This window comes from Tachyglossus aculeatus, chromosome 17 (genome assembly GCF_015852505.1).
Source record: "Tachyglossus aculeatus isolate mTacAcu1 chromosome 17, mTacAcu1.pri, whole genome shotgun sequence".
NCBI lineage: Eukaryota > Metazoa > Chordata > Mammalia > Monotremata > Tachyglossidae > Tachyglossus > Tachyglossus aculeatus.
In genome coordinates, this window is record NC_052082.1 from 41,076,294 (window position 1) to 41,101,227 (window position 24,934).

Consider the following 24,934-nt stretch of genomic DNA (forward strand, 5'->3'; position numbering starts at 1 on the left):
TAAGTGCTTAACAAGGACTATTATTTTCATTATTATCACTATTATTAAACTCATGTCCTGATATCCAGTGCTTTGCAGGCAGTAAATGGTCAATTAATGCCACTGATTAATTGACTGATATCCAGACAGGCAGACATTACGGGAAGAACGGTCTCTAATTCTTGCAATCGCATGTAATAGTACTGGTATTTATTAAGTGTTTACTATATCTGAAGCACTTTAGATGCTCTATTTGGAGATCAGACACACTCCCTGTCTCACGTGAGCTCACAGTCTAAATAGGAGGGAGAATTGTTGTTTAATCCTCAATTTACAGGCAAGGAAACCTGCCGATTTGTACTTCCCAAGCGCTTAGTACAGTGTTCTGCACACAGTAAGTGCTCAATAAATACGATAGAATGAATGAATGAAAGTGAAGTGACTTGCCCCAGATCACACAGCAGGCAAGTGACAGAGAAAAGATTGGAACCCAGGTCCTCTGGCTCCGAGGCCTGTCCTCTTTCTACTAGGGCAAGCTTCTTCTCAAAATGCAGAATACAAACATGCATTTTAGAGAAGCAGCGTGGCTTAGTGGAAAGAGCTCGGGCTTGTGAGTCAGAGGTCATGGGTTCTAATCCCAGTCCCGCCACTTGTCATCTGTGTGACTTTGGGAAAAGCACTTCACTTTTCTGGGCCTGTTACCTCATCTGTAAAATGGGGATGAAGCCTGTGAGCCCTACGTGGGACACCCTGGTTACCTTGTATCTACCCCAGTGCTTAGAACAGTGCTTTGCACATAGTAAGCACTTAATAAATGTCATTATTATTATTATTTTGTCAGACCTGGCTACAATCAGTGAGGAAATATAAGCAGGCACCATGTCTACTAACCCTTATTGTATTGCACTCTCCAAAGCGCTTAGTATAGTGCTCTGCACACAGTAATTGCTCGATAGATGCCATTGATGATGAAATAGTAGATGTTTGGGACTTGCCACTAGAGAGAGAGGGAGTAAATGTTGTAAAGTCAGTCCTTGAGGTCCTAGCACTGTCATGATTTGGGCTTTGGAGTCAGAGGTCATGAGTTCTAATCCCTGTTCCGCCAATTGTCAGCTGTGTGACTTTGGGCTAGTCACTTCACTTCTCTGTGCCTCAGTTACCTCATCTGTAAAATGGGGATTAAAGCTCTGAGGCCCCCCGTGGGACAACTTGATCACCTTGTAACCTCCCCAGTGCTTAGAACAGTGCTTTGCACATAGTAAGTGCTTAATAAATGCAATCATTATTATTATTATTTACTCCAGGTTTACTTATGGTCATTAGTGATCAGCTGTACTTGCTACATCTCTTTGGTTTGATTATTGGTTAAATCACTGAAAATAGTTCTCCCATAGCCTGTTTTTATTACATCCCAAGTCTCACTGACTCTGACTGAGACTATTTGTTTTGGGATATAGCATTGTTTGGGGATAGAACTCTTCTTGGAAATTAGGGGATATTCTTCTGGGAGTATGCAGCTATCTACATGAAGAGTGATGTGATATAGGAAGAAATGATTGTTCATAGGTAGCAATCAAGGTAGGTGGTATCAGTAGTACTAACACTTATTGAACACCACCTTGGTGTGGTGCATTGTGTTAATGCTCAGGAATTACAGAACTATGAAGTGACACATTCCCTGCCCAAAGGGAGGTTACACTCCAACGGGAGAAGACAAAAATTCAAAAGATATACAACACCGTCCAAATAAATAAGTTGAGCAGACATATAGATGAATGCTGAAGAGGATATGAATAAGTGCATAAATGCTAGAGTTGATTGAAGGGATGATTTGTCTCGGCGTGCAGGGAAATTAATCGGGGATGAAGTCGGATTTTAGAAGAGATTTGAACGTGGGGAGAACTGTGGTCTATCTGATGGATAGACCATCAGATAGGGGAACAGCGTGAAGGAAGTGGGTGAAGGTGGGAGAGTAAAGAGTGAGGTGCAGCTAGAAAGTTGGTTTGGGAGGAGTGAAAGCAGTGGCTTGGGGACACAGCGGATGAACAGAACAGGTCTGTAAGGTGAGGCGGGATGGTGGACAGCCTTGAAGCTATGGGTAGGTGAATTTTTCTTATATTAAATTGGCAGCCCCTTGAGGGCAGATATTGTGTCTACCAACTCTATTCTATTGTACTCAGTGTACTCAGTGGGATTGTATTCCATCCCACTCAGTATACTGCTCTGCACATAGCAAGCACCCAGTAAATACCACTGATTGATAATTGGGAAGCAACTTGGCCAAGTGGTAAAAGCATCATCCTAGGAGTTAGAGGACATGGGTTCTAATTCAGCTTCTGCCAGTTGCCTGCTGTGTGAATTTGGGCAAGTCACTTAACTTCTCTGGGCCCAAGTTACCTCATCTATAAAATCGGGATTAAATCCTACTCGTTCCTATTTAGACTATTAGGTCCATGTGGGACAGGGACTATGTCCAATCTGATTATCTTGCTTTTTCCCCAGTATTCAGTACAGTGCTCAGGAGATAGTAAGCACTTAACAAGTCCAATTCTATTAAAAAATGCACGGCTTGTCAAGAATGTAAATCCAACATTATAAAACTGACTGCACCTTGTTCATGCGGATAGCCAGAGGAATACTGAAGTGAAACCAAGAAGATCAAGTTTCTAGTCATATATTTGAGACTAATTTAGCCTTCCTGGGTTTCAGTGGTCTTTGATGCAAATCATGCATAAAAGGAACCACTCATGGGAAAGGTGCCAGACAGCAACAACTTCATCTTGACTTCTGAGACGTTCAGCAAACCCCAAACCAAGATTTTTGGCTTAATGGCTTTCCCCCCCAAAATACGCTACTCAGTAAGAGATGGAGCTCTCCTGACTTTTCCATCCAATGACAGGTGTCAGAATCTCAGATGAACCAAAGTATGATGCGAGGGAGAGAGGACAGAGTTGCTAAGTGATGAGCTTCTCGCCAAAGCCCAGATCCAGCTGCCTTTTATGAAAGATGTCATGTGTGGGTAAAGATCGGTTATCACGTTTTATGGGTCTCTTCTCTCCTGGCTCCATTAACCACTTACAATGTGAGCCCCATGTGGGACAGGGACTGTGCCCGAACTGAATAATCTGTATCTACCCCAGTGCTTAGAACGGGGTTTGGCATATAATAAGCGCTTAACAAATATGATAATGATATTAATACTACTACTAATAATAATAATACAAGAAAAGATGTTCTCCCCAGCACACCCCTTGCTGACCCTGACTCTGCCCTTCTTCAGCTCTTCCAGGGCAGTTAGTGTTGAGAGACACAGTCCTTAGTACTAGAGGGTGGGAGAGGAAGGCTGCAATTCTAATGAGCAAAGGAATCAATCAATCGATCATATTTGTTGAGGGCTTTTTGTGTGCAGAACACTGTACTAAGGGCTTGGGAGAGTAATAGTAATAACAATAATAATAATAATAATAATTATGGTATTTGTAAAGCAATTACTATGTGTGAGGCACTCTACTAAGCGCTGGGGTGGATACAAACAAATTGGGTTGGACACCGTCCCTGTCCCATATGGGGCTCACAGTCTCCATCCCCATTTTCCAGATGAGGCAACTGAGGCCCAGGGAAGTGAAGTGACTTGTCCAAGATCGCATGACAGTCAAGTGGCAGAGCCAGGATTAGAACCCAAGACATTCTGACTCCCAAGTCCATGCTCTATAATAATAATAATGGCATTTATTAAGCGCTTACTATGTGCAAAGCACTGTTCTAAGCTCTGGGGAGGTTACAAGGTGATCAGGTTGTCCCACGGGGGGTTCACAGTTTTAATCCCCATTTTACAGATGAGGTAACTGAGGCACAGAGAAGTTAGGTGACTTGCCCAAAGTCACACAGCTGACAGTTGGCGGAGCCAGAATTTGAACCCATGACCTCTGACTCCAAAGCCCATTCTCTTTCCACTGAGCCACGCTGCTTCCCTATCCACTACACTATGCTGCTTCTATAACAGTATAACAGAGTTGGTAGACACCTTCCTTGCCCACTGTGAGCTTATAGTCTAGAAGGGGAGACAGACATTAATACAAATAAATAAATAATGGGCATGTACATAAGTGCTGTGGGGCTGGGGGAGTGGCTCATTCATTCATTCAATCGTATTTATTGAGCGCTTACTGTGTGCAGAGCACTGTACTAAGCGCTTGGGAAGTCCAAGTTGGCAACGTATAGAGATGGTCCCTACCCAACAGTGGGCTCACTGTCTAGAAGGGGGAGACAGACAACAAAACAAAACATAGTAGCAAAATAAAATAAATAGAATAAATATGTACAAAGAAAATAAATAAATAAATAAATAAATAAATAGAATAATAAATACATACAAACATAGATACATATATACAGGTGAATAAGGGGAGTAAATCAGGGTGATGTAGAAGTGAAATGGGGGCATAAGAAAGGCTTCCTGAAGGAGATGTGCCTTCAGTAAGGCTTTGCAGTTGGGGAGAGTAATTGTCTGTGGGATATGAAGAAGGAGGGCGATGAGGCAGGACATGGACGAGTGGTCGGCGGCGAGATAGAGGAGACAGAGGTACAGTGACATTGACATTAGAGGAGGAAAGTGTGTGGCCTCAGTTGGAGTAAGAAAGCAGCGAGGTGAGGTAGAAGGGGGCAAGATGATTCAGTGCTTTAAAGCCGATGGTAACGAGTTTCCGCTTGATGCAGGAGTGGGTGGGCAACCACTGGAGGTTCTCGAGGAGCGGGGAACAATGGACTGAGTATTTCTGTAGAAAAATGACCCAGGCATCAGAGTGAAGAATGAACTGGAGTGTGGAGAGATGGGATGTGGGGAGAGTGATAGGTGCAGAAATAAACACCTTCCTATAATGCTTTCCTCATTCATTCATTCAGTTGTATTTATTGAGTGCTTACTGTGTATAGAGCACTAATTATAATAATAGTAATAATGGCATTTGTTAGCGCTTACTACGTGCCAAGCACTGTTCTAAGCACTGGACTAAGTGCTTGGGAAAGTACAATGCAGCAATAAAGACTTGGAACCAGGACACCTGGGTTCTAATATTGACTTGCCTGCTGTATGACTTTGGGCAAGTCACTTGAATTCTCCGTGACTTAGTTTCCTCATCTGCACACCTGGGTTTCAATACCCGTTCTCCTTCTTGACTGTGAGCACCATCTGGGATAGGGACTGTGTCTGACCTGATTATCTTGTATCTACCCCATCACTCTGTACGGTGTTTGGCGCAGAGTAAGTGCTTAACAAATACCACAGTTATCACTGTGGTACTACCAGCCATTTGCTCGTTTAATAATTCTTTTTTATGTTTATCTGCAGTACATTCATAACTACTCAAATTAGCTGCAAAACCCATAATTGAGCAATTAAGCTAGGCTTTGGGGGAGATACAAATTAAAATAATAATAACCTAGAATTTGTTAGTCCCAAAATAGGGTGTTCCAGGTGGGTTTCGCCAGCCGACCCACATGGGGCCCATCTCCTAACCTAATACAAGGGTGATTGGGTGGTCCCTCTTGGGAACGCAAGGGGAAAGGAAGGGGTTAGTTCTGGGAGCAGGGAACAGTTAACTCAACCTATCAATCAATACTATGAATCGAGCACTTATTGGAATGCAGAGCATATCCTGAGCACTGAGGAGAAACCAATAAAGTTAGTAGAACCGATCCCTGCTCTGAAGGAGCTTACAACTTAGCCAATTAAATTACAGAAAGGAGAAAGCACATGGATATAAAGATATTTAAGTGCTATAAGGTTTGGGTTCTGCATGACTACTTAAAAGCTTAGGGAATATGGAGTCAAGTGCAGAAGTGACACGGAAGGGAGGGAAAATAGGGTGGGGAGGTGAAGAGAGAGAAGAAGAGAGGCCTGGAGGGAGCTACTGGCCAGAGGCAGGATGTGGGCAAGAGGTTAGTGGTGAAATAGACAAGAGGGTTAGAATTAGAGGAGCGAAGTGTGTCCGCTGGATGGTAGTGAGGAAGTAGTGAGGTGAGGTGGGCGAGGGCAAGGTGATTGAGTGCTTTAAAGCTGCTGGTAAGGAGCTTCTGTCTGTTGAAGGGAAGCAGCATGGTTGAGCTTGGTCACCCTCTTTTCTCCAACTCCCTTCTACATTGCCCTGATTTGCTCCCTTCATTCATCCTCCCTCCGAACCCCACAGCACATACGTGAAGCAGCATGGTTGAGCTTGGAGTCACCCTCTTTTCTCCAACCCCCTTCTACATTGCCCTGATTTGCTTCCTTCATTCGTCCTCCCTCCGAACCCCACAGCACATACGTGAAGCAGCATGGTTTAGCTTGGAGTCACCCTCTTTTCTCCAACTCCCTTAGACATTGCCCTGACTTGCTCCCTTCAATCATCCTCCCTCCGAACCCCACAGCAAATATGTGTATAGCTGTATTTATCTGTCATTTATTAATTAATTAATTTATATTAATGTCTGTCTCCCCCTCCAGACTGTTAGTTCATTGAGGGCAGGGAATGTGTCATTCATTCATTCATTCAATTGTATTTATTGAGCACTTACTGTGTGCAGAGAACTGTACTAAGCACTTGGAAAGTACAATTCAGCAAAAGATAGAGGCAATCCCTGCCCACAATGGGCTCACAGTCTAGACGGGGGTAGACAGACATCAAAACAAACAAACAGGCAACTCTGTCTAACTCTGGCTGGGATGCAGGTTGTTATTAGAGGAATCAATCAATCAGTTGGATTTAATGAGCACTTACTATGAACAGAGCACTGCACTAAGCATTTGGGAGAACACAATACAACAACATAAGAGGCACATTCCGTGCCCACAGTGAGCTTACAGTCTAGAGGCGGAGACAGTTTGTTCTTATATTGTGCTCCCCCAAGCGCTTAGCACAGTGCTTTGTACACAGTGCTCCCTCGCCTAGAACAGTGCACATAGTAAGCGCTTAACAAATGCCAAAAAGAAAAAGAAAAGAAACTTAACAAGTGCGATTGATTGAATGAATGAATGAGTGAATGAATGGGAGAGAAGTGAGGATAAGTAGGGGTTAGAGAGCTGGTGAAGTGTTTTTCTGTTTTAAGGGTATTTGTTAAGCACTTACTCTGTGCCAGGGACTGTACTGAGGGTTGGGGTAGCAACAAGTTAAATCAAGTTGGACACAGTCCCTGTACAGTCTTAATCCCCATTTTACAGATGAGGAAACTGAGGGTCTGAGAAGTTGAGTGAGTTGCCCAAGATCACACAACTGACAATGATATTTATTGAGCTGTGTACAGAATACCGTACTAAGCGCTTGGGAGAGTGCAAGTGGCAGAACCAAGATTAGAACCCAGGTCCCCTGACTCCTAGAGCTGTGCTGTACCCACTAGGCCACTCTGCTTCTTTCTTAAAGAAAATGTCTTAAAGTGGTCAGTAGTTTCTGCTTCATGCTTCCTGGAAAAGCTACAGCGGGCTGGAGATGAGAAGACTGAGCTTTGCTCTCAGAGACTGTGAGCTTGTTGTGCGCAGGGATTGTCTCTCTTTAATAATAGTAATAATAATAATGATGATGGTATTTGTTAAGTGGTTACTATGTGCCCAGCACTGTTCTAAGCACTGGAGTCGATAATAATAATAATAATAATAATGATGGCATTTGTCAAGCACTTACTATGTGCAGAGCACTATCCTAAGTGCTGGGGGAGGAATACAAGGTGATCAAGTTGCCCCACGTGGGGCTCACAATCTTAATCCTCATTTTACAGACGAGGTAACTGAGGCTCAGAGAAGTGAAGTGACTTGCCCAAGGTCACATGGCAGTCATGTGGTGGAGGTGGGATTCGAACCCATGACCTCTGACTCCAAAGCCCGTGTTCTTTCCACTGAGCCACGCTGCTTCTCTACAAAGTAATCAGCTTGTCCCACTTGGGGCTCCCAGTCTTAATCCCCATTTCACAGATGAGGTCACTGAGGAACAAAGAATAATAATAATAATAATAATGGCATTTGTTAAGCGCTTATTATATGCAAAGCACTGTTCTAAGCGCTGGGGGGGGATAAAAGGTGATCAGGTTGTCCGATGTGGGGTTCACAGTCTTCATCCCCATTTTACAGGTGAGGGAAATGAGGCGCAGAGAAGTTAAGTGATTTGCCCAAGGTCACACATGTGGCGGAGTCACGATTAGAACCCATGACCTCCTAGTTCCAAGTCCGGGCTCTTTCCACTGAGCCACGCTGCTTCTCTAAGTTAAGTGGCTTGCCCGCGGTCACACAGCAGACAAGTGGAGGAGCCAGGATTAGAACTCACATCCTCTGACTCCCAAGCCCCTGCTCTTTCCACTAAGCCACTCTGCTGCATTGTACTTCCCAAGCGTTTAGTACACTGCTCTGCACACAGTAAGCGCTCAATAGGGGTTTTTTTGTCTGTCTCCCACTTCTAGACTGTGAGCCCGTTGTTGGGTAGGGATTGTCTCTGCTGCCGAATTGTACTTTCCAAGCGCTTAGTACAGTGCTCTGCACATAGTAAGCGCTGAATGAATGAATGAATGAATGAATGAATGAATGAATGAATGAATGAATAAATAAGGGAGCCCAGCCCCTGAGCCATCAGGGGAATCTGTCTCTGTCAAAGCGGTGGTTCTGCGCTTCCTGTAGAGAAGCAGCGTGACTCAGTGGAAAGAGCCCAGGCTTTGGAGTCAGAGGTCATGGGTTCGAATCACGCTCTGCCAATTGTCAGCTGTGTGACTTTGGGCAAGTCACTTCACTTCTCTGTGCCCCAGTTCCCTCATCTGTACAATGGGGATGAGGACTGTGAGCCTCCTGTGGGACAACCTAATCGCCTTGTAACCTCCCCAGTGCTTAGAACAGTGCTTTGCACATAGTAAGTGCTTAATGAGAAGCAGCGTGGCTCAGTGGAAAGAGCACGGACTTGGGAGTCAGAGGTCATGGGTTCTAATGCCGGTTCCCCCACATGTCTGCCGTGTGACCTTGGGCAAGTCACTTAACTTCTCTGAGCCACAGTTCCCTCATCTGTAAAATGGGGATTAAGACTGTGAGCCCATGGTAAGTGCTTAATGAGAAGCAGCGTGGCTCAGTGGAAAGAGCCCGGGCTTGGGAGTCAGAGGTCATGGGTTCTAATGCCGGTTCCCCCACATGTCTGCTGTGTGACCTTGGGCAAGTCACTTAACTTCCAACTTGTACTTCCCAAGCGCTTAGTACAGTGCTCTGCACACAGTAAGCGCTCAGTAAATACGATTGATTGATTCTCTGAGCCACAGTTACATCTGTAAAATGGGGACTAAGACTGTGAGCCCATAGTAAGTGCTTAATGAGAGGCAGCATGGCTCAGTGGAAAGAGCACGGGCTTGGGAGTCAGAGGTCATGGGTCCGAATCCCGGCTCCCCCACATGTCTGTCGTGTGGCCTTGGGCAAGTCACTTAACTTCTCTGAGCCACAGTTCCCTCATCTGTAAAATGGAGATTAAGACTCTGAGCCACAGTTCCCTCATCTGTAAAATGGGATTAAGACTGTGAGCCCCACGTGGGGCAACCTGATCACCAGGTATCTCCCTCAACGCTTAGAACAGTGCTTTGCACATAGTAAGCGCTTAACAAATGCTAATATTATTATCATATTATTATTCCTAAGAGGGACCGGCAGAGGGCGACCGAGGACGGCTCCTGGAGGAGTGCGAGGTGGCCCCTCCTTTCTGAGCTGATTGGCTGACGCGCCGCCCAGACGCCCAATCAGATTGCAGGCCTGGCGATTCTCTCGTTCCCCCCCTCCCCCCCACGTCGTCTCTAAACGGGGCTGGCGGAGGGGCCGCCCCCCAGCCAATCGCGGGCTCGAACGGCTCCAGGCCCCGCCCCCGAGTGGACAGGCGGAGGGACCACTCCTGGCCAATCGCGGGCTCGAACGGTGCCAGGCCCCGCCCCCGGGGAGTGATGGACAGGCGGAGGTGCAACTCCCGGCCAATCGCGGGCTCGAACGGCGCCAGGCCCCACCCCCGGGGGAGTGATGGACAGGCAGAGGGGCCGCTCCCGGCCAATCGCGGGCTCGAACGGCGACAGGCCCCGCCCCCGGGGAGTGATGGACAGGCTGCGGAGGGCAGCGGTTGGAGATGCCAAATCTGCCCTTGCCCCAGCGGGCCACCACCTAACCCCCTGTCGGGCACCGCCCCCCGGACCACCATGGACCAGGGTGACCATGCCACCCTACATGCCCCGGAAGACACACCGGGTAAAGGGCTCACCATCCATCCATCTATCCATCCCATCCATCCATCCATCTATCCATTCATCCATCCATCCATCCATCATCTATCCATCCCATCCATCCATTCATCCATCCATCCATCCATCCATCCATTCATCCATCCATCCATCCATCATCCATCCATCCATCCATCAACCACCCATCCATTCCTATCTATTGAGCGCTTACTGCGTGCAGAACACTGGACTCCACACTTGGAAACCCCAAATCGGCAACAGATAGCCCCCACCCACCAACGGGCTCACAGTCGAGAAGGGGGAGACAGCAAAGCAGAACAAGTAGACAGGCGCCATAAATTGAATTATAGATAGATACACCTCACTAATAGAGTAAGGAATATGTACAAATAGAAGCAAGTGCTGCCAGGAGGGGAAGGGGGTAGGGCAGAGGGAGGAGGAGCGGAGGATGGGGGGCTCAGTGTGGGAAGGCCTCCTGGAGGAGGTGAGCTCTCAGTAGGGCTTTGAAGGGAGGAAGAGAGCTAGTTTGGCGGATGTGTGGAGGGAGGGCATTCCAGGCCAGAGGTAGGACGTGAGCCGGGGGTCGATGGCGGGACGGGCTTTGGGCGCTCACTGTGTGCAGAGCACCGCACTTGGTACATAGGGCAGGAACCCACGACTCTGAGATGGAGAGTCTCTGGCTCTACCGACTGAGCCAGCCGGGCACATCGTTGCCCGTGGGCGGCCCCTCGCCCACCCCCAGGCAGCCCCCAGTGAAGCCCCCTAATACCTAATCATCATTCTAGTGCTCATTAGGTGCCAGGGAAAAGCAGCATGGCCTAGTGGAAAGAGCAGCAGCTTGGGAGTCAGAATCAATTATTACTATTAGAGAAGCAGTGTGGCTCAGTGGAAAGAGTGTGGGCTTGAGAGTCAGAGTTCATGGGTTCTAATCCCCGCTCCGCCACTTATCACCTGTGTGACTTTGGGCAAGTCACTTCGCTTCTCTATGCCTCAGTTACCTCATCTGTAAAATGGGGATTAAGACTGTGAGCCCCATGTGGGACAACCTGATTACCTCGTATCTCCCCCAGCGCTTAGAGCAGTGCTTGGCACATAGTAAGTGCTTAACAAACACCAAAATTATTATTATTATTATTATTATTAGGGTACTTGTTAAGTGATCACTCTAATGATAATATAGTTATAATAATAATAACAATGGCATTTATTAAGCGCTTACTATGTGCAAAGCACTGTTCTAAGCACTGGGGAGGTTACAAGGTGATCAGGTATGTTGGTATGTTGCCAACTTGTACTTTCCAAGCACTTAGTACAGTTCTCTGCACACAGTAAGCACTCAATAAATACGATTGAATGAATGAATCAGCTTGTCCCACGGGGGGCTCACAGTCTTAATCCCCATTTTACAGATGAGGTAACTGAGACACAGAGAAGTGAAGTGACTTGCCCAAAGTCACACAACTGACAAGTGGCGGAGCTGGGATTTGAACCCATGACCTCTGCCTCCAAAGCCCGTGCTCATAATGATAATGATTGTCATTATGTGCCTAGCACTGATCTAAGCGCTGGAGTAAATAGTTGGTAGGTTGGACACAATCCCTGTCCCACATAGGGCTCACACTCTTAATCCCCATTTTACCCTCGTGGGGCAGGGACTGAACACTGTCCTAAGCACTGGGATAGATACAAGATAATCAGGTGCCACAGTCCTCTAGACTGTAAGACCTCTGTGGGCAGGGAATGTGTCTGAGAGTATATGGCACTCTCCCAAGCGCTTAGTACAGTGCTCTGCACAAACTAAGCACTCATTAAATGCGATTGAATGAATGAACTTGGGGCTCACCGTCTGAGTAGGAAGGAGAAAAGAAAGTGAATCCCCATTTTACAGTTGAGGTAACTGAAGCCCAGAAAGTGAAGTGACTTGCCTGAGGTCACAGCAGACATGTGGCGGAGCCGGGATTCGAACCCATGGCCTTCCCACTCCCAGGCCCGTGTTCTACTTATTTATTTATTTTACTTGTACGTATCTATTCTATTTATTTTATTTTGTTAATATGTTTTGTTTTGTTCTCTGTCTCCCCCTTCTAGACTGTGAGCCCACTGTTGGGTAAGGACCGCCTCTATACGTTGCCAACTTGTACTTCCCAAGCGCTTAGTACAGTGCTCTGCACACAGTAAGTGCTCAATAAATATGATTGATTGATTGATTGCTTCTAAATCCTGGCTCTGCCACTTGTCTGCTGTATGACCCTGGGCATGTCACTTTACTTTTCTCAGCCTTGGTTCCTTTGTCTGTAAAAGGGGGATTCCTTTCCAGCACTATGGCAGGGAATTTGTCTGTTATATTGTTGTGCTCTCCAGCACTTAGAACAGTGCTTTGCACATAGTAAGCACTTAACAAATACCATCATTATAATTATTATTATCATGCATTCAATTGGTACGGTTGATTGATTGATAGATAAGTGCCAAGAGCCTACAATCAGGTCAGGCTCAGTCCCTGCCCCACACTGGGCTCACAGTTTAGCAGGGAGGGAAAACGCATAAATCAGTGATATTTATTGAGCACTGACTGCATGCAGAACACTATACTATGGGAGAGTACCATATAACGGTATAACAGAGTTGGTAGACACAATCCCTGCCCACTATGAGCTTACAGTCTAGAGGAATGCTGCACAAGGGTCTGGGATGTACAAAACAAAGAAGCGACACATTCTCTGCCCGTGAGGAGATTCGACTCTTACATGGGGAAGGCAGACACATAATTGAACGGACCATGTGCATAGAAATGGGTACGTGTGAGCGGGTATGAGCAAACTGAGGGCCGGAGAAGCTAGGTGACTGGCGAAATTCCACGCAGCAGGGAAGGGCGGAGCTGGGAAAAAGAACCCAGGCCCCCTGATTCCCAGATCTGTGCCCTTTCCATGCTGCTTTCCCTAGGGGACCGCTACGTTGCGGGGGGTGAAACATTTCCAGGGTTTTTCGCTTAGCGAAGCCTCAGAAACAGTAATCAATTTTAGGTTGTGAGCCACAGAAGTTAACAACTGTGTTCATGATCGTGATTAGTGCCGTGGCCCTGGTAACGCTGATTGTGTTGGCGGTCACTCTGGGAGGTGAGTGTGTGGGGTCGCCGGTCAGCTTGGGGATAATAATAAGAATGATGGCATTTATTAAGCGCTTACTATGTACAAAGCACTGTTCTCAGCGCTGGATTGTCCTCATACCCCGTTCTCCCTTCTGCTGCCCACCCAAGCCCCTCCCTGGGGGGCTGGGAGGAGAATCTCCTCCGTAATAATAATAATAATAGCATTTATTAAGCACTTACTATGTACAAAGCACTATTCTAAGCGCTGGGGAGGTTACAAGGTGATCAGTTGTCCCAAGGGGGGCTCACAATCTTAATCCCCATTTTCCAGATGAGGTAACTGAGGCCCAGAGAAGTGAAGTGACTTGCCCAAAATCATCATCATCAATCGTGTTTATTGAGCGCTTACTGTGTGCAGAGCACTGTACTAAGCGCTTGTAGCGGGATTGGAACCCATGACCTCTGACTCCAAAGCCCGGGCTCTTTTCCACTGAGCCACGCTACTAATTACGGTGTGAATTAAGCGCTTACTAAAAATAGCAATAATGACGATGGGATCTGTTAAGCGCTTACTTTGTGTCAAGCACTGTTCTAACCTCTGTAGTAGTCAGGTTGGACACGGTCCCTGTCCCACATGATGATGATGATAATAATAGTATTTGTTAGGCACTTACTATTTGCAAACACTGTACTAAGCCCTGGGGTGGGCTACAAGCAAATCAGGATGGACAAGGTCCTTGTTCCACGTGGGGCTCACGGTCTTAATCTCCATCTGACCACAGAGAAATTCATTCATTCATTGTCGTATTTATTGGGCACTTACTGTGTGCAGAGCACTGTACTAAGCGCTTGGGAAGTACAAGTTGGCAACCTATAGAGACGGCCCCTACCCAACAGTGGGCTCACAGTCTAGAAATGACTTCCCCAAGGTCACAGAGCGGACAAGTGGCAGAGCCGGGGGTTAGAATCCAGGTCCTTCTGACTCCCAACCCCATGATAATAATAATAATAATAATAATGATGGGATTTATTAAGCGCTTACTATGTGCAAAGCACTGTTCTAAGCGCTGGGGAGGTTACAAGGTAATCAGGTTGTCCCACAGGGGGCTCACAGTCTTAATCCCCATTTTACAGATGAGGTAACTGAGGGTCAGAGAAGTTAAGTGAATTGCCCAAGGTCACACAGCAGACATGTGGCGGAGCCGGGATTCGAACCCATGACCTCTGAAAGAGCCACGTTGCTTCCCTGCACGATCTATCCACTAGGCCAAAACTGCTCCTGCCATACTTCCATGGTCCAAGAACAAGTACGTATGGTGCATGTCTCCCTTAGCGGGAAGGGCTGCCTTCCCCAGAGTAAAGGAAACTCCTCACCCTTTCGGACACCATTGCGCATGCAGTTGAGCTTTCCCTTCTGGTACATGGCATGCCGAATCCTAACCACCTCACGCTGTTGGAAGAATGCTCTGTAAGTCCCCAAACCCCAAATGCAAAATGTAAAATGGGGATGAAGACTGTGAGCCCCCCGTGGGGCAACCTGATCACCTTGTAACCTCCGTAGCATTTAGAACAGTTAAGCACAGAGTAAGCGCTTAATAAATGCTATCATTATTATTATTATGCCGAGTGGAAGCATCCATTTTGACAAAATCGAAAGCTTTTTTTGTTGTTGTTTTTTGGTTTGGGGGATTTTTTTTGCTAAGACGGCACCATATGCATGGGGAAGCAGCGTGGTTCAGTGGAAAGAGCCCGGGCTTTGGAGTCAGAGGTCATGGGTTCAAATCCCAGCTCTGCCGCTTGTCATCTGTGTGATTTTGGACAAGTCACTTCACTTCTCTGCGCCTCAGTTACCTCATCTGTAAAATGGGGATTGATTGTCAGCCCCACGTGGGACAACCTGATCACCTTGTATCCTTCCCAGCGCTTAGAACAATCAATCAATCAATCAATCAATCGTATTTATTGAGCGCTTACTGTGTGCAGAGCACTGTACTAAATGCTTGGGAAGTACAAGTTGGCAACATATACAGAACAGTGCTTGGCACATAGTAAGCGCTTAACAAATACCAAAATTATTATTATTATTATACCTCCTGATTGTCCCAGAAGTTTGCCACTGGGGGATCTTTGCCCCTCACTACCAGCTTCCCTGAACTCTGGGGACTGTGCTCACACTCCCTGGGGGGATGCATTGGTGAAGACTTTTTGTTTATTTTTCTAACGTGCCCCTTTCCTCTGGCTTGCTTAGCTCAAGAAATAAGAAGAAACGATGCAATGAAGCAGCGTGGCCAAATGGAAAGAGCATGGGTTCTAATCCCAGCTGTGCCACTTGCCTGCTGTGTGATCTTGGGCAAATGCTTTCATTTCTCTGTGCCCAATTTCCCTCATCTGTAAAACGGGGATTAAGACCGTGACCCTCATGTGGGACAGGGACTCTTAGTAAGTGCTGGCACTTACACTGCTGGTACATACTGAGTGCTATTATAATAATTATTATGGTAATTATCATCATCATCATCATTGTCATTCTTGGATAGAGGAGGTTTTTGCAGAGTTTGCTGTAGTTTACCCTGCTCTTTTGGCCTCCCTTTGTGGCCATCTCATGCTGTGGTCCTTCTGTCTATTAAAGATTCTTCATGGTCCTGGGCCCCTCAGGTGCTGAGCACGGGGCCTGAACATAGTCATTAGGGCAGACACAGGCCCAGACCTCTAGAAACTTAAAATCCAAAGTAGACGTGGAAGGCCCATGCAGAGAATTGGAAATGGTGAGCAGACAGATGCATTCATTCAGGAAAGCACTCCACGATGAGAAAGTTCACTGGAATTAGGGAACGCACATATCAACTTTTTTTAATGGTGTTTCTTAAGAACTTACTATGTGCCAGGAACTATACTAAGCACCAGGGTATATACAAGCTAATCAGGTCCCTGGCCCTGGCCCACATGGGGATCACATTCTTGATCCCCGTTTTACAGATGAGGTAACTGAGGCAGAGAGAAATGAAGTGAATTCCTCAAGGTCATAGAGCAGACTGGTGACAGTGCCAGGATTAGAATCCATGTTCTTCTGACTCTCAAGCCCTATCCTATATTTTACTCTCCCAAGCGCTTAATACACTGCTCTGAACATAGTAAACACTCCTTAAATATCGATGATGATGATGATGATGATGAGTCGTGGGGGAGCAGCTGATCCGGATAGCATGAAATTGGGGTGGGATGTTTTTTAGGCCCTTCCGGGATCTTTGGGAAGCTATGTGTTTTTCCAAGGTACTTGGCCCCAGTTGGCTCTTTCTTCATGAATCCCATCCCCCTGCAAGTGGGACTTTTTCCAGTCCTTTGCAGCCCCTTAATCCAAGCTGATTTTGTGCTTTACCCAGGACTGGGGTCTCTGTTTTTCACGGAGAGAAAACAGGGATAATGATAATTGATTGATTGGTTAAGTGCTCACCATGTACTGAACGCTATACTAAGGTTTGGGGTAGGTACAATACAGGCAGGTCAGACTCATCCCTGTTCAGTTTAAGGGGGAGGGAGAACAGATATTTCATCCCCATTTTGCAGAGGGGGAAACTGAGGCACAGAGAAGTTCTACGATTTGCCCTAGGCCACCCAGTAAAAGTGGCAGAGCTGGGATTAGAACCCAGGTTCCCCAGACTCCCAGGTTCATATACTTTCCAAAACCAGGCCACACCACTTCTCAATATAGGTTGGCTGCAGTCATTCCCACCCAAACCCTTCCATCCTAGCCCTTGGGTTCCTTTAGTGTTACATGGAGTATCACAGTGGTGATGCACCTGGGGTCCGGGAGCTATTCAGGGCTAACTTTTCAGGTTCTATTGCCATTTTTTTTGCATTTAAAAATATTCCTCTGCCCCAATCCCAACTTCCTTCAGGGCTCAGCCTAATTTCTCTCGGGCTGTGACCTCGGAGGCGGCGTCCGAGGAATCACAGGGGAAGAACCAGGAGAAGACAACTGAACCACTGGTCCTCTGAGCCTGAGTCTTGAGGGGTGAAATTCCTCCCCTGTATCAGTTCCTGCTCTACTGAAACCTCCCCTCCCTCCAATCCTTTCTGTCTCCGAGTCGCTGATCCAGGGGGAAGAAACCCCACGGTGCCTCCAATCCCTAGATCCACCTGCGTGGAAAACCTAATCAGGTGCCCCAAAAGCTGGCTGCGATTCCACAACAAATGCTTCTATTTGTCAGCCGAAGCCAGGACCTGGGAGGGCAGCAAACACTTCTGCGCCTCACTCGAAGCCACTCTTTCGAAGATCGCCACCAAGGAGGAGTTGGTAAGAAACCACTTCTGGAGCCTCTTCAATGTCAGGCAGGAGATGGGACAGTGCTCAGAGCACTAAATGGGGCTAAGGGGTGAAAAGGGGGGAGCAGGCACCCAACCAAGTCTCCTCTCCAGTAGGAGGAAGAATTATTGAGCACCCACTTCGTGCAGTGCACTGTGGTAGCCACTCTGGGAAGTGCAGAATAACGAAGCGACGCATGTCCCGTCCGCTCAAGGAGCTTCCCTCAAACAGAGAGACCAACATAAAGCTATTGACAACTAGGATGACCAGAATAAACGATTAAATACACGCCTATAGAGACACGAGTGCCGAGGATGGGTGGATACAGAGTCGGAAGCGCAGGAGTCAGGCTGATGGGATTATGTAGCCAAGTGACTCAGTGCCAGGACCAAAGCCCAGGAAGCCAAGGCAGAGAGGGAACTTGGTGGGAAGAGGTGGATGAGGGGATAGGATAGGGAGGGGGAGGGAAAGAAGGGAGAGTCAGGCCCGTAATGCACTTGTGTCGTGGGGCAGGATCTCCTGAAGAAAGAAGTGGGCCGATTTGACTTTTGGATCGGGCTGAGCAGGAAGAAAGACTCAATCTGGAGGTGGACAGACGACGATGTGTTCAACAGCTTGTGAGTCTGAGATTCCCCTTCTTTTTCCTGCCCTTGTTCCCAGGCTGCCCCCTGGCTCCACTGTCCCAGATAAGCGAGATAGAGAGGGTCCCCGGGGAGGTCGGAGCCCAGACCCCACTATTTACTGACCCACGTGCCGCCTTCTCGATGCCAAGCATGTCAGCTGGGCAAAGTTAGTCTGAACCTGGGGTGCGCCAAGTCAGCTGTGTCAGCTGAACGGTTTTCGGATTTGATCCTGAGCGTACCTAGCCATTGGCTGGAAAGCTTATTGTCGTGTGAAGATGATTCCACCTGGATATAACAGCTACCCTGGAATTCCCCATTAAACTGTAAGCTCCTTGAGGGCAGGCTCGCTCCCCTTTTGAGTCTCCCAGAGTCAGTACTGTGGGATTCACAGGTGGAAATCAGAGCCACCGTTCATCATCCCCCTCTAGACTGTAAGTTCGATGAGGGCAGGGATCATGTCTACCAACTCAGTTATATTGTACTCTCCCAAGCGCTTAGTACAGTGCTCCGCACACATTGTGTTCAACAATTATAATTGACTGAAGTGCAGTGGTATTTCTTGCAGTTGTATTTATTGAGTTATGTTGCCAACTTGTACTTCCCAAGCGCTTAGTACAGTGCTCTGCACACAGTAAGCGCTCAATAAATATGATTGATTGATTGATTGATTGAGCGCTGACTGTGTGTGGGGCACTGTACTAAGCACTTGGGAGAGAGCAATACAACATAAGCAGACACATTCCCTGCCCACAAAGAGCGTACAACCTAGAAGGGGGAAAATTAGGCACTTACTATAATAGAGCAGTGAAGTAAGAGCTTGAAAAAATGCAGTATAACCAAGTTGGTAGACACGTTCGCTGCCCGCAATGAGATTACGGTCTAGACAGTGTAATCAGTCAATCAATGGCATTTATTGAGCACTTACTGTATGCAGAGCATTGTAATAAGCGCTCGGGAGTGTACAGTTTCTAGATTGTAAACTCGTTACGGGCAGGGAATGTGTCTGCTATCAGTTAGGGAGGTAAAACAGTGCATCTGAAGCAAGACGTACGGTCGTTTCCTCAAGGATCTTTGAGTCTAACGGGAAGATGGATGCAAATGATTCTTAAGAAATGGAGAACAAGGGCACAGCAAGGCCGTATGTGGGTGTGGATGTGCTGAAACACTGCACTGTCCCAATCTATACCTTCTCTACATCAACGCAGTGACGTGGGTGAATGAAACCGCATCAACCCCCCCGGCCTTTGTTTTCTGGGCATAGGAAAGCGGTATTTTAGGTGGGTCTGAGGGGCATCGCTGGCATGCAGTTGTCGTTTCCGACCCCCACTGATGCCTTCCGATGAGTTGCTGGGGAATGCAAGAGTTTAGCGACTCTTGTCATGTCTTCCCACTTCCTCTCCTGATGCAGGAATGGATTGCTCCTTGCCACCTCTCCCTCCCAGAGAAGGATGGTGACTTCTCTGTGCATGTGTTGTCTTCCAGATTCCTCATCAGTGGGGGAGGGGAGTGTGCCTATTTAGACACTACCGGCGTTAAGAGTACCACTTGCCACCAGCCCAGAAGATATCTTTGCAGCAAAGCAGGCATCTGCAGGCAGAAGAGAGGGGGAATTCCACACATGACATACGGGGTTGAAAGTGAACGGACCTGAGGAAGAACTCACCCAGGTTTCCTCCATCGGGCAGGGAAGGACCTTGTAACGATAACAGCTCAAGGACAAGACCATCACGCATCAATAAAGCATAAAACTGAGTACTTTGGGGTGTAGTCTACCGAGGGCTCGGTGGCTTATCTCTGGGGAGGAGAGGTTTCTGCGGAGGCCTGCTACGGGCGGGGGAAATGAATCAGTTAAAACAATAACCTGGTTAAACCGTGGGGAGTGTTGAGATTTTGAGCTGAGTTTACGTAGATTATGGATCAGTTGTATTTATTGAGTGTTTGCCGTGAGCAGAGCACTGTATCAAGCATTTAAGAGAGTACGGATAAAACAGAATTGGTAGCTGTTCCCCTAGACTGGCCCCCTGAACTTTAATCATCAATCAGTGGTATTTATTGAGCAGTCACTGGGTGCAGAGCACTGTACTGAGTGCTTGGGAGAGTACAGCAGAAGAAAGTTAGTAGACGTGATTCCTGTCCTCAAGGGGTTTACAATCTAATGGAACAGACATTCTCGCGAGGGCCCCTTCTTTCCTCTTCAGCTGGGACTATCAGACCTGATTCCCCCTCCCCATCCTGACCCACTCACGTCGTTTTGTGGTTTCTCCCCAAACGATTGCGTGCCACCCTCTGCGCATAGGACGGCTACAGGGGTTTGCGGGATGGAAGTCAGATTAGCACCAACCAGTTCTACTCACTGGTTTTTTCTGGCTCAGAAGCAGGATGCATCAGGAGGTAGGTGGAGGGGAAGAAGTTATTGAGGAAAGACGAGTAGCAAGGTGAATTGGAGAAGAGAGTCGAAATTGGAATAAATTCCTGTTAGGTACGGGGATGGGAAAATCAGGGACATGATCGAGTTCCACCAAATGGAGGATTTTTGCTCTGGGGCAAACTTCTGGGAGGTATCTGGGCTCGGCGATGCTCCGAGAGGGCTGTTATAAGATCAGCCGCTGCAGGATGCTTTCACTGTTCTGAATTACCAATGGAACTGTTGCTAGGGGAGAAGAGTTAGTAAGAAAAAGACTGAGAAGTCTCCTCCACTCAGCACCTGAACTGAAGACTCACAGCTGAATGTAGTTCACAGCTCTTTCTTGGCTCTGAAAGGTTTCCCATTCTTTCTGCATCATTGGTTTTCATACAACACGGTTCCTCCAACCACAGTAGGATGGCTCTGTCCCTCAGTTCTCTCTGCTCTTTGCATCAACGAAACACTGTTGTAGGCAGGGATTGTGTCTGCCAACTCTGTTATATTTTACTCTCCCATATGCTTAGTACAGTGCTCTGCACACAGTAAGCGCTCAATAAATATATTTGATTGACTGAGCTCTGACCCTCATCATCAAGGGCTGAGCCCACTCTCAGATCCTCATCCCAGGCAAGGACCCCACCCCAGACAAGGTCCTAACTTCAACCCTGCAGTCCTTGGAGGGTTGAAGTATCTCTTCGAGATACTGAAATATCGCAGCAATTTCAAGGATCTGGCCCAGAGAGGGCAAAGGGGAACCGAAAATCTCTTCTCCAAAAGTGGGGTCTGAGAGTGGACTGCTCCTTTGGTGTTTGTGTCCCGCAGGAATGACAAGGGGTTAGATGGTGTATACAGATATCTTTCTGACTGCTTCGGGGGAATGCAGACTTGATGAATTCTATCCAAATCCCCAGGCACCTTATAAATCACGGATGCAGATCTGAAGGGACTAATCCACAACATCTCTGCCACTAGGGAATCCACTTTTCTATTCGAAGAAAATATCTTTTGTCTGCCCTGTTCCCCGAAATCCCATGGGAAGCATTGTGACCTAGTTGAAAGAGCCTGGGCCTGGGAAGGACCTGGTTGTAATCCTGGTATAGCCACAAGTCTGCTGGGTGACCTTGGGCAAGTCATTTCACTTCTCTGTGCCTCAACTCAATCTGTAAAATGGGGATTAAGACTGTGAACCCCAGGTGGGACGGGGACTGTGTCCAGTCTGACTAACCTGTATCCACTCCAGTGCTTAGTACAAGGCCTGACACTTAGTAAGCGCTTAACAGATACCATAAAAAAAATGTTGCTATTCAGTGCCAAACCAACCCTTCCAGGAGAGCCCTTATGCAGAAAGAGTAAATTTTCCAGAAGCCACGGATCCCAGAACCGGAGGTGCCTGTGGACATCCTGAGCTCAGCGCATCCTTTTGATTGGATGAGGGTTTAACTGTGATTTTGGAATCCCTGTTTGGGCCCAATCCCACTGGCAGTTTTGGAGAGATGAGGGTAGCAACCTTGGTAAGAGATCTTTCTGCCCCATATTTCCTGACACAGTACAGAGGAGAAAGAGAAAGAGGATTGTGAAACTGAAGATGTAACATTTCCCAACATGGGGAAGGGGGTCCAGAGAGAAGCATCAGAATAATAAATATGTTATTTGCTTCACACTTACTATGTGCCAGGCACTGTACTAAGCGCTAGGGTGGATCCAAGCAAATTGGGTTGGACACAGTCCCTGCCCCATGTGGTGCTCAAAGTCTCAATCCCCATTTTACAGATGATGTAATTGAGGCACAGGGAAGTGAAGTGACTTGCCCAAGGTCACACAGCAGACAGCTGGCGGAGCCAGGATTAGAACTCTCAGGCCAGTGTGCTATCCACTACGCCATACTACTTGGGGTGAAGCCCCAGAGCTGTGATGGGTTTTGATATTGATGCTCTGTCTGGTGAGTGGGAAAGTTCTACCCACTGGGTCCCTAAAAGTAATCACCTTAATGTTTGCTGCCACCACAGACCTGCAGGGCGTGGAGCTGCCCTGGGCCTATGATGGAAATAGGATCATCTGATCCCGATGCAGAAAGGACAAATCAACCTCCTTCACACTGGGGCAATGCAACCCTCTCATGAGGGGAGGAGGAGAGTGGAAAGACAAACGTGAGCTGTCACTGAGGCAGCCTCACAACCTGTTCGGAAAAGAGGAGGACCACCAGATCCCAGGGCTAGGAGCCCAGGCCAAACCCTCACAGGAAATCTCAGAGATCTCAGTGCAAACCTGGGTTCCCAACAACAGCTATGGCAGCAGCCAATGCCATCTATCTCACACACACACACACACACACACACACACACACACACACACAAAGTCACACATGCATGCACATCCATGCTGCGATAGAGCACTGGGCTGGGAGTTAGACGTCATGGGTTCTAATCCCAGCTCTGCCACCTGTCTGCTGTGGGATCTTGGGCAAGTCCCTTCACTTCTCTGAGCCTCAGTTCCCTCCTCTGTAAAATGGGGGTTGAGACTGTGAGCCCCACGTGAGACAGGGACTGTGTCCAACCCAATTTGCTTGGATCCATGCTGGTGCTTAGTACAGTGCCTGGCACACAGCAAGCGCTTAACAAATACCACAGTTATTATTATTAATCGTTAATCCATTACAGCCTTCGAAGACAGACAGAAGAGATCACCCTCATTCACTTTTGGCACCCTCTCTCTGGAGCACTCAGCAGTCCAGGCCTGGAGCATGACAGCAAGGAATTGCAATGCTGTAAGTACAGTGGGAGAGATCAAGTGTACCTGGAGTCGGGTGGGAAGACTTGCTCTGTTTGGACTGGAGATTAAGCACCATGTAGCCTCCTTCTTCCATCATCCCGGACCCGATTCACGGTAGGTTCGCCAAGCCTGGGCCACAGAGACGGAGAGAAATGTTCTCACTGGCTACAGGGAGTGGACTTTTTTACTAGAAATTCTGGCCGATATCTGGCTCAACAGCTATAGGCTGAGCCCAGACAGGAAGAGACCACAGTGAGGAGCTTGCGAAATTGAAATTCCGAATTGAAGGCTGCTCCAAAAATGAAAGCCACTTTCCCTTCCTCTTTGAAAACTCACCCTGGCTGCGTTTTCTTTTACCTTATTAGACAGAATAAAATATCTCAAATGGTAGCGGAGTGCCCAATTGCCCCAGGGAAAGAGAGTTTTCTTTGATTAAATCTTCCAATCATGATCTATCACTGGAAAGCTCTGTTCATTCATTCATTCAATCATATTTATTGAGCGCTTACTGTAGGCAGAGCACCGTACTAAGCCCTTGGGAAAGTACAATACAACAATAAAGAGTGACATTCCTTGCCCACAACGAGCTTACAGTCTGTGTTGGGGTTGGGGGGCGGACACAGACTTCATTACAAATAAATAAAATTACAGATATGTACTGAAGTGTTGTGGGGCTGAGAGGAGGGAAGAGCAAAGTGAGCAAGTCAGGGCAACACAGAAGGGAGTGGGAGATGAGGAAAAGTGGAGCATGATGGGGAAATAGGGCAAGGAGGAATTAGAGAAGGAGTGTGGCCTAGGAGAAAGAGCCCGGAGGGCCAGAGGACATGGGTTCTAATCCTGCCCCTGCCACTTTTTCATGGTGTTTGTTAAGCATCTTCTAGGTGCCAGGCACTGTACTAATCGCTTGAGGAGATACAAGCTGATCGGTTTGATCATGGTCCACGCCCTGCATGGGACTCACAGCCTTAATTCTCATTTTACAGCTGAGGTAACTGAGGCCCAAAGAAGTGAAATGACTTTCCCCAGGTCACACAGCAGACAAGTGATGGGGATGGGATTAGAATCCATGTCTTTCTAACTCCCAGGCCTGTGCTCTATAATAATAATGATGATGGCATTTATTAAGTGCTTACTATGTGCAAAGCACTGTTCTAAGCTCTGGGGAGGCTACAAGGTGATCAGGTTGTCCCTCGTGGGGCTCGCAGTCTTAATCCCCATTTTACAGATGAGGTAACTGAGACACAGAGAAGTTATGTGACTTGCCCAAAGTCACATCACACAGCAGACAATCCACTAGGCCATGCTGCTTCTCTGCCGTGGGACCTCGACCCAGTCACTGAACTTATCTGTGCCTCAGTTGCCTCATCTGTAAAATGGGGATTAAGACTGTGAGCTCAATGAGGAGGTGGGACTGTGTCCAACCTGTAGCTTGGATCTACCCCAGGTCTTAGAATAGCACCTGGCACAGAGAAAGTGTCCTTAAAAAGCTTTCATCTGTCAAGTGGGCAGATTTCTTGACATCAAGATTATTGCTGGTGCCCGGCTCTATTGGAACC

General features: G+C 47.4%; 1 protein-coding gene across 4 annotated transcripts; it reads left to right on the forward strand.

Moving 5' to 3' along the window:
- Positions 1–10,074: 10,074 nt before the first annotated feature.
- LOC119939510 (C-type lectin domain family 2 member B-like) lies at positions 10,075–19,955 on the forward strand. Of its 4 annotated transcripts, none has more exons than XM_038759572.1 (5): positions 10,075–10,198; positions 13,215–13,307; positions 17,365–17,573; positions 18,096–18,199; positions 19,688–19,955. In XM_038759572.1, the coding sequence occupies exons 1-5, from the start codon at positions 10,150–10,152 to the stop codon at positions 19,854–19,856; spliced, it is 624 nt and encodes a 207-aa protein (XP_038615500.1). In that variant the 5' UTR covers positions 10,075–10,149; the 3' UTR covers positions 19,857–19,955. The 4 variants fall into 4 exon arrangements, with proteins under 4 accessions (XP_038615500.1, XP_038615501.1, XP_038615503.1 ...); XM_038759573.1 differs by having other exon boundaries at positions 17,377–17,573; XM_038759575.1 differs by having other exon boundaries at positions 17,488–17,573.
- Positions 19,956–24,934: the final 4,979 nt, after the last annotated feature.

Coding starts and splice junctions, on each gene's coding strand:
- LOC119939510 (XM_038759572.1), top strand. CDS start 10,150: ATGGACCAGGGTGACCATGCCACCCTACATGCCCCGGAAGACACACCG. Junction 13,308..17,364: donor GTTGGCGGTCACTCTGGGAG/GTGAGTGTGTGG, acceptor TCTGTCTCCGAG/TCGCTGATCCAGGGGGAAGA. Junction 17,574..18,095: donor TCGCCACCAAGGAGGAGTTG/GTAAGAAACCAC, acceptor GTCGTGGGGCAG/GATCTCCTGAAGAAAGAAGT.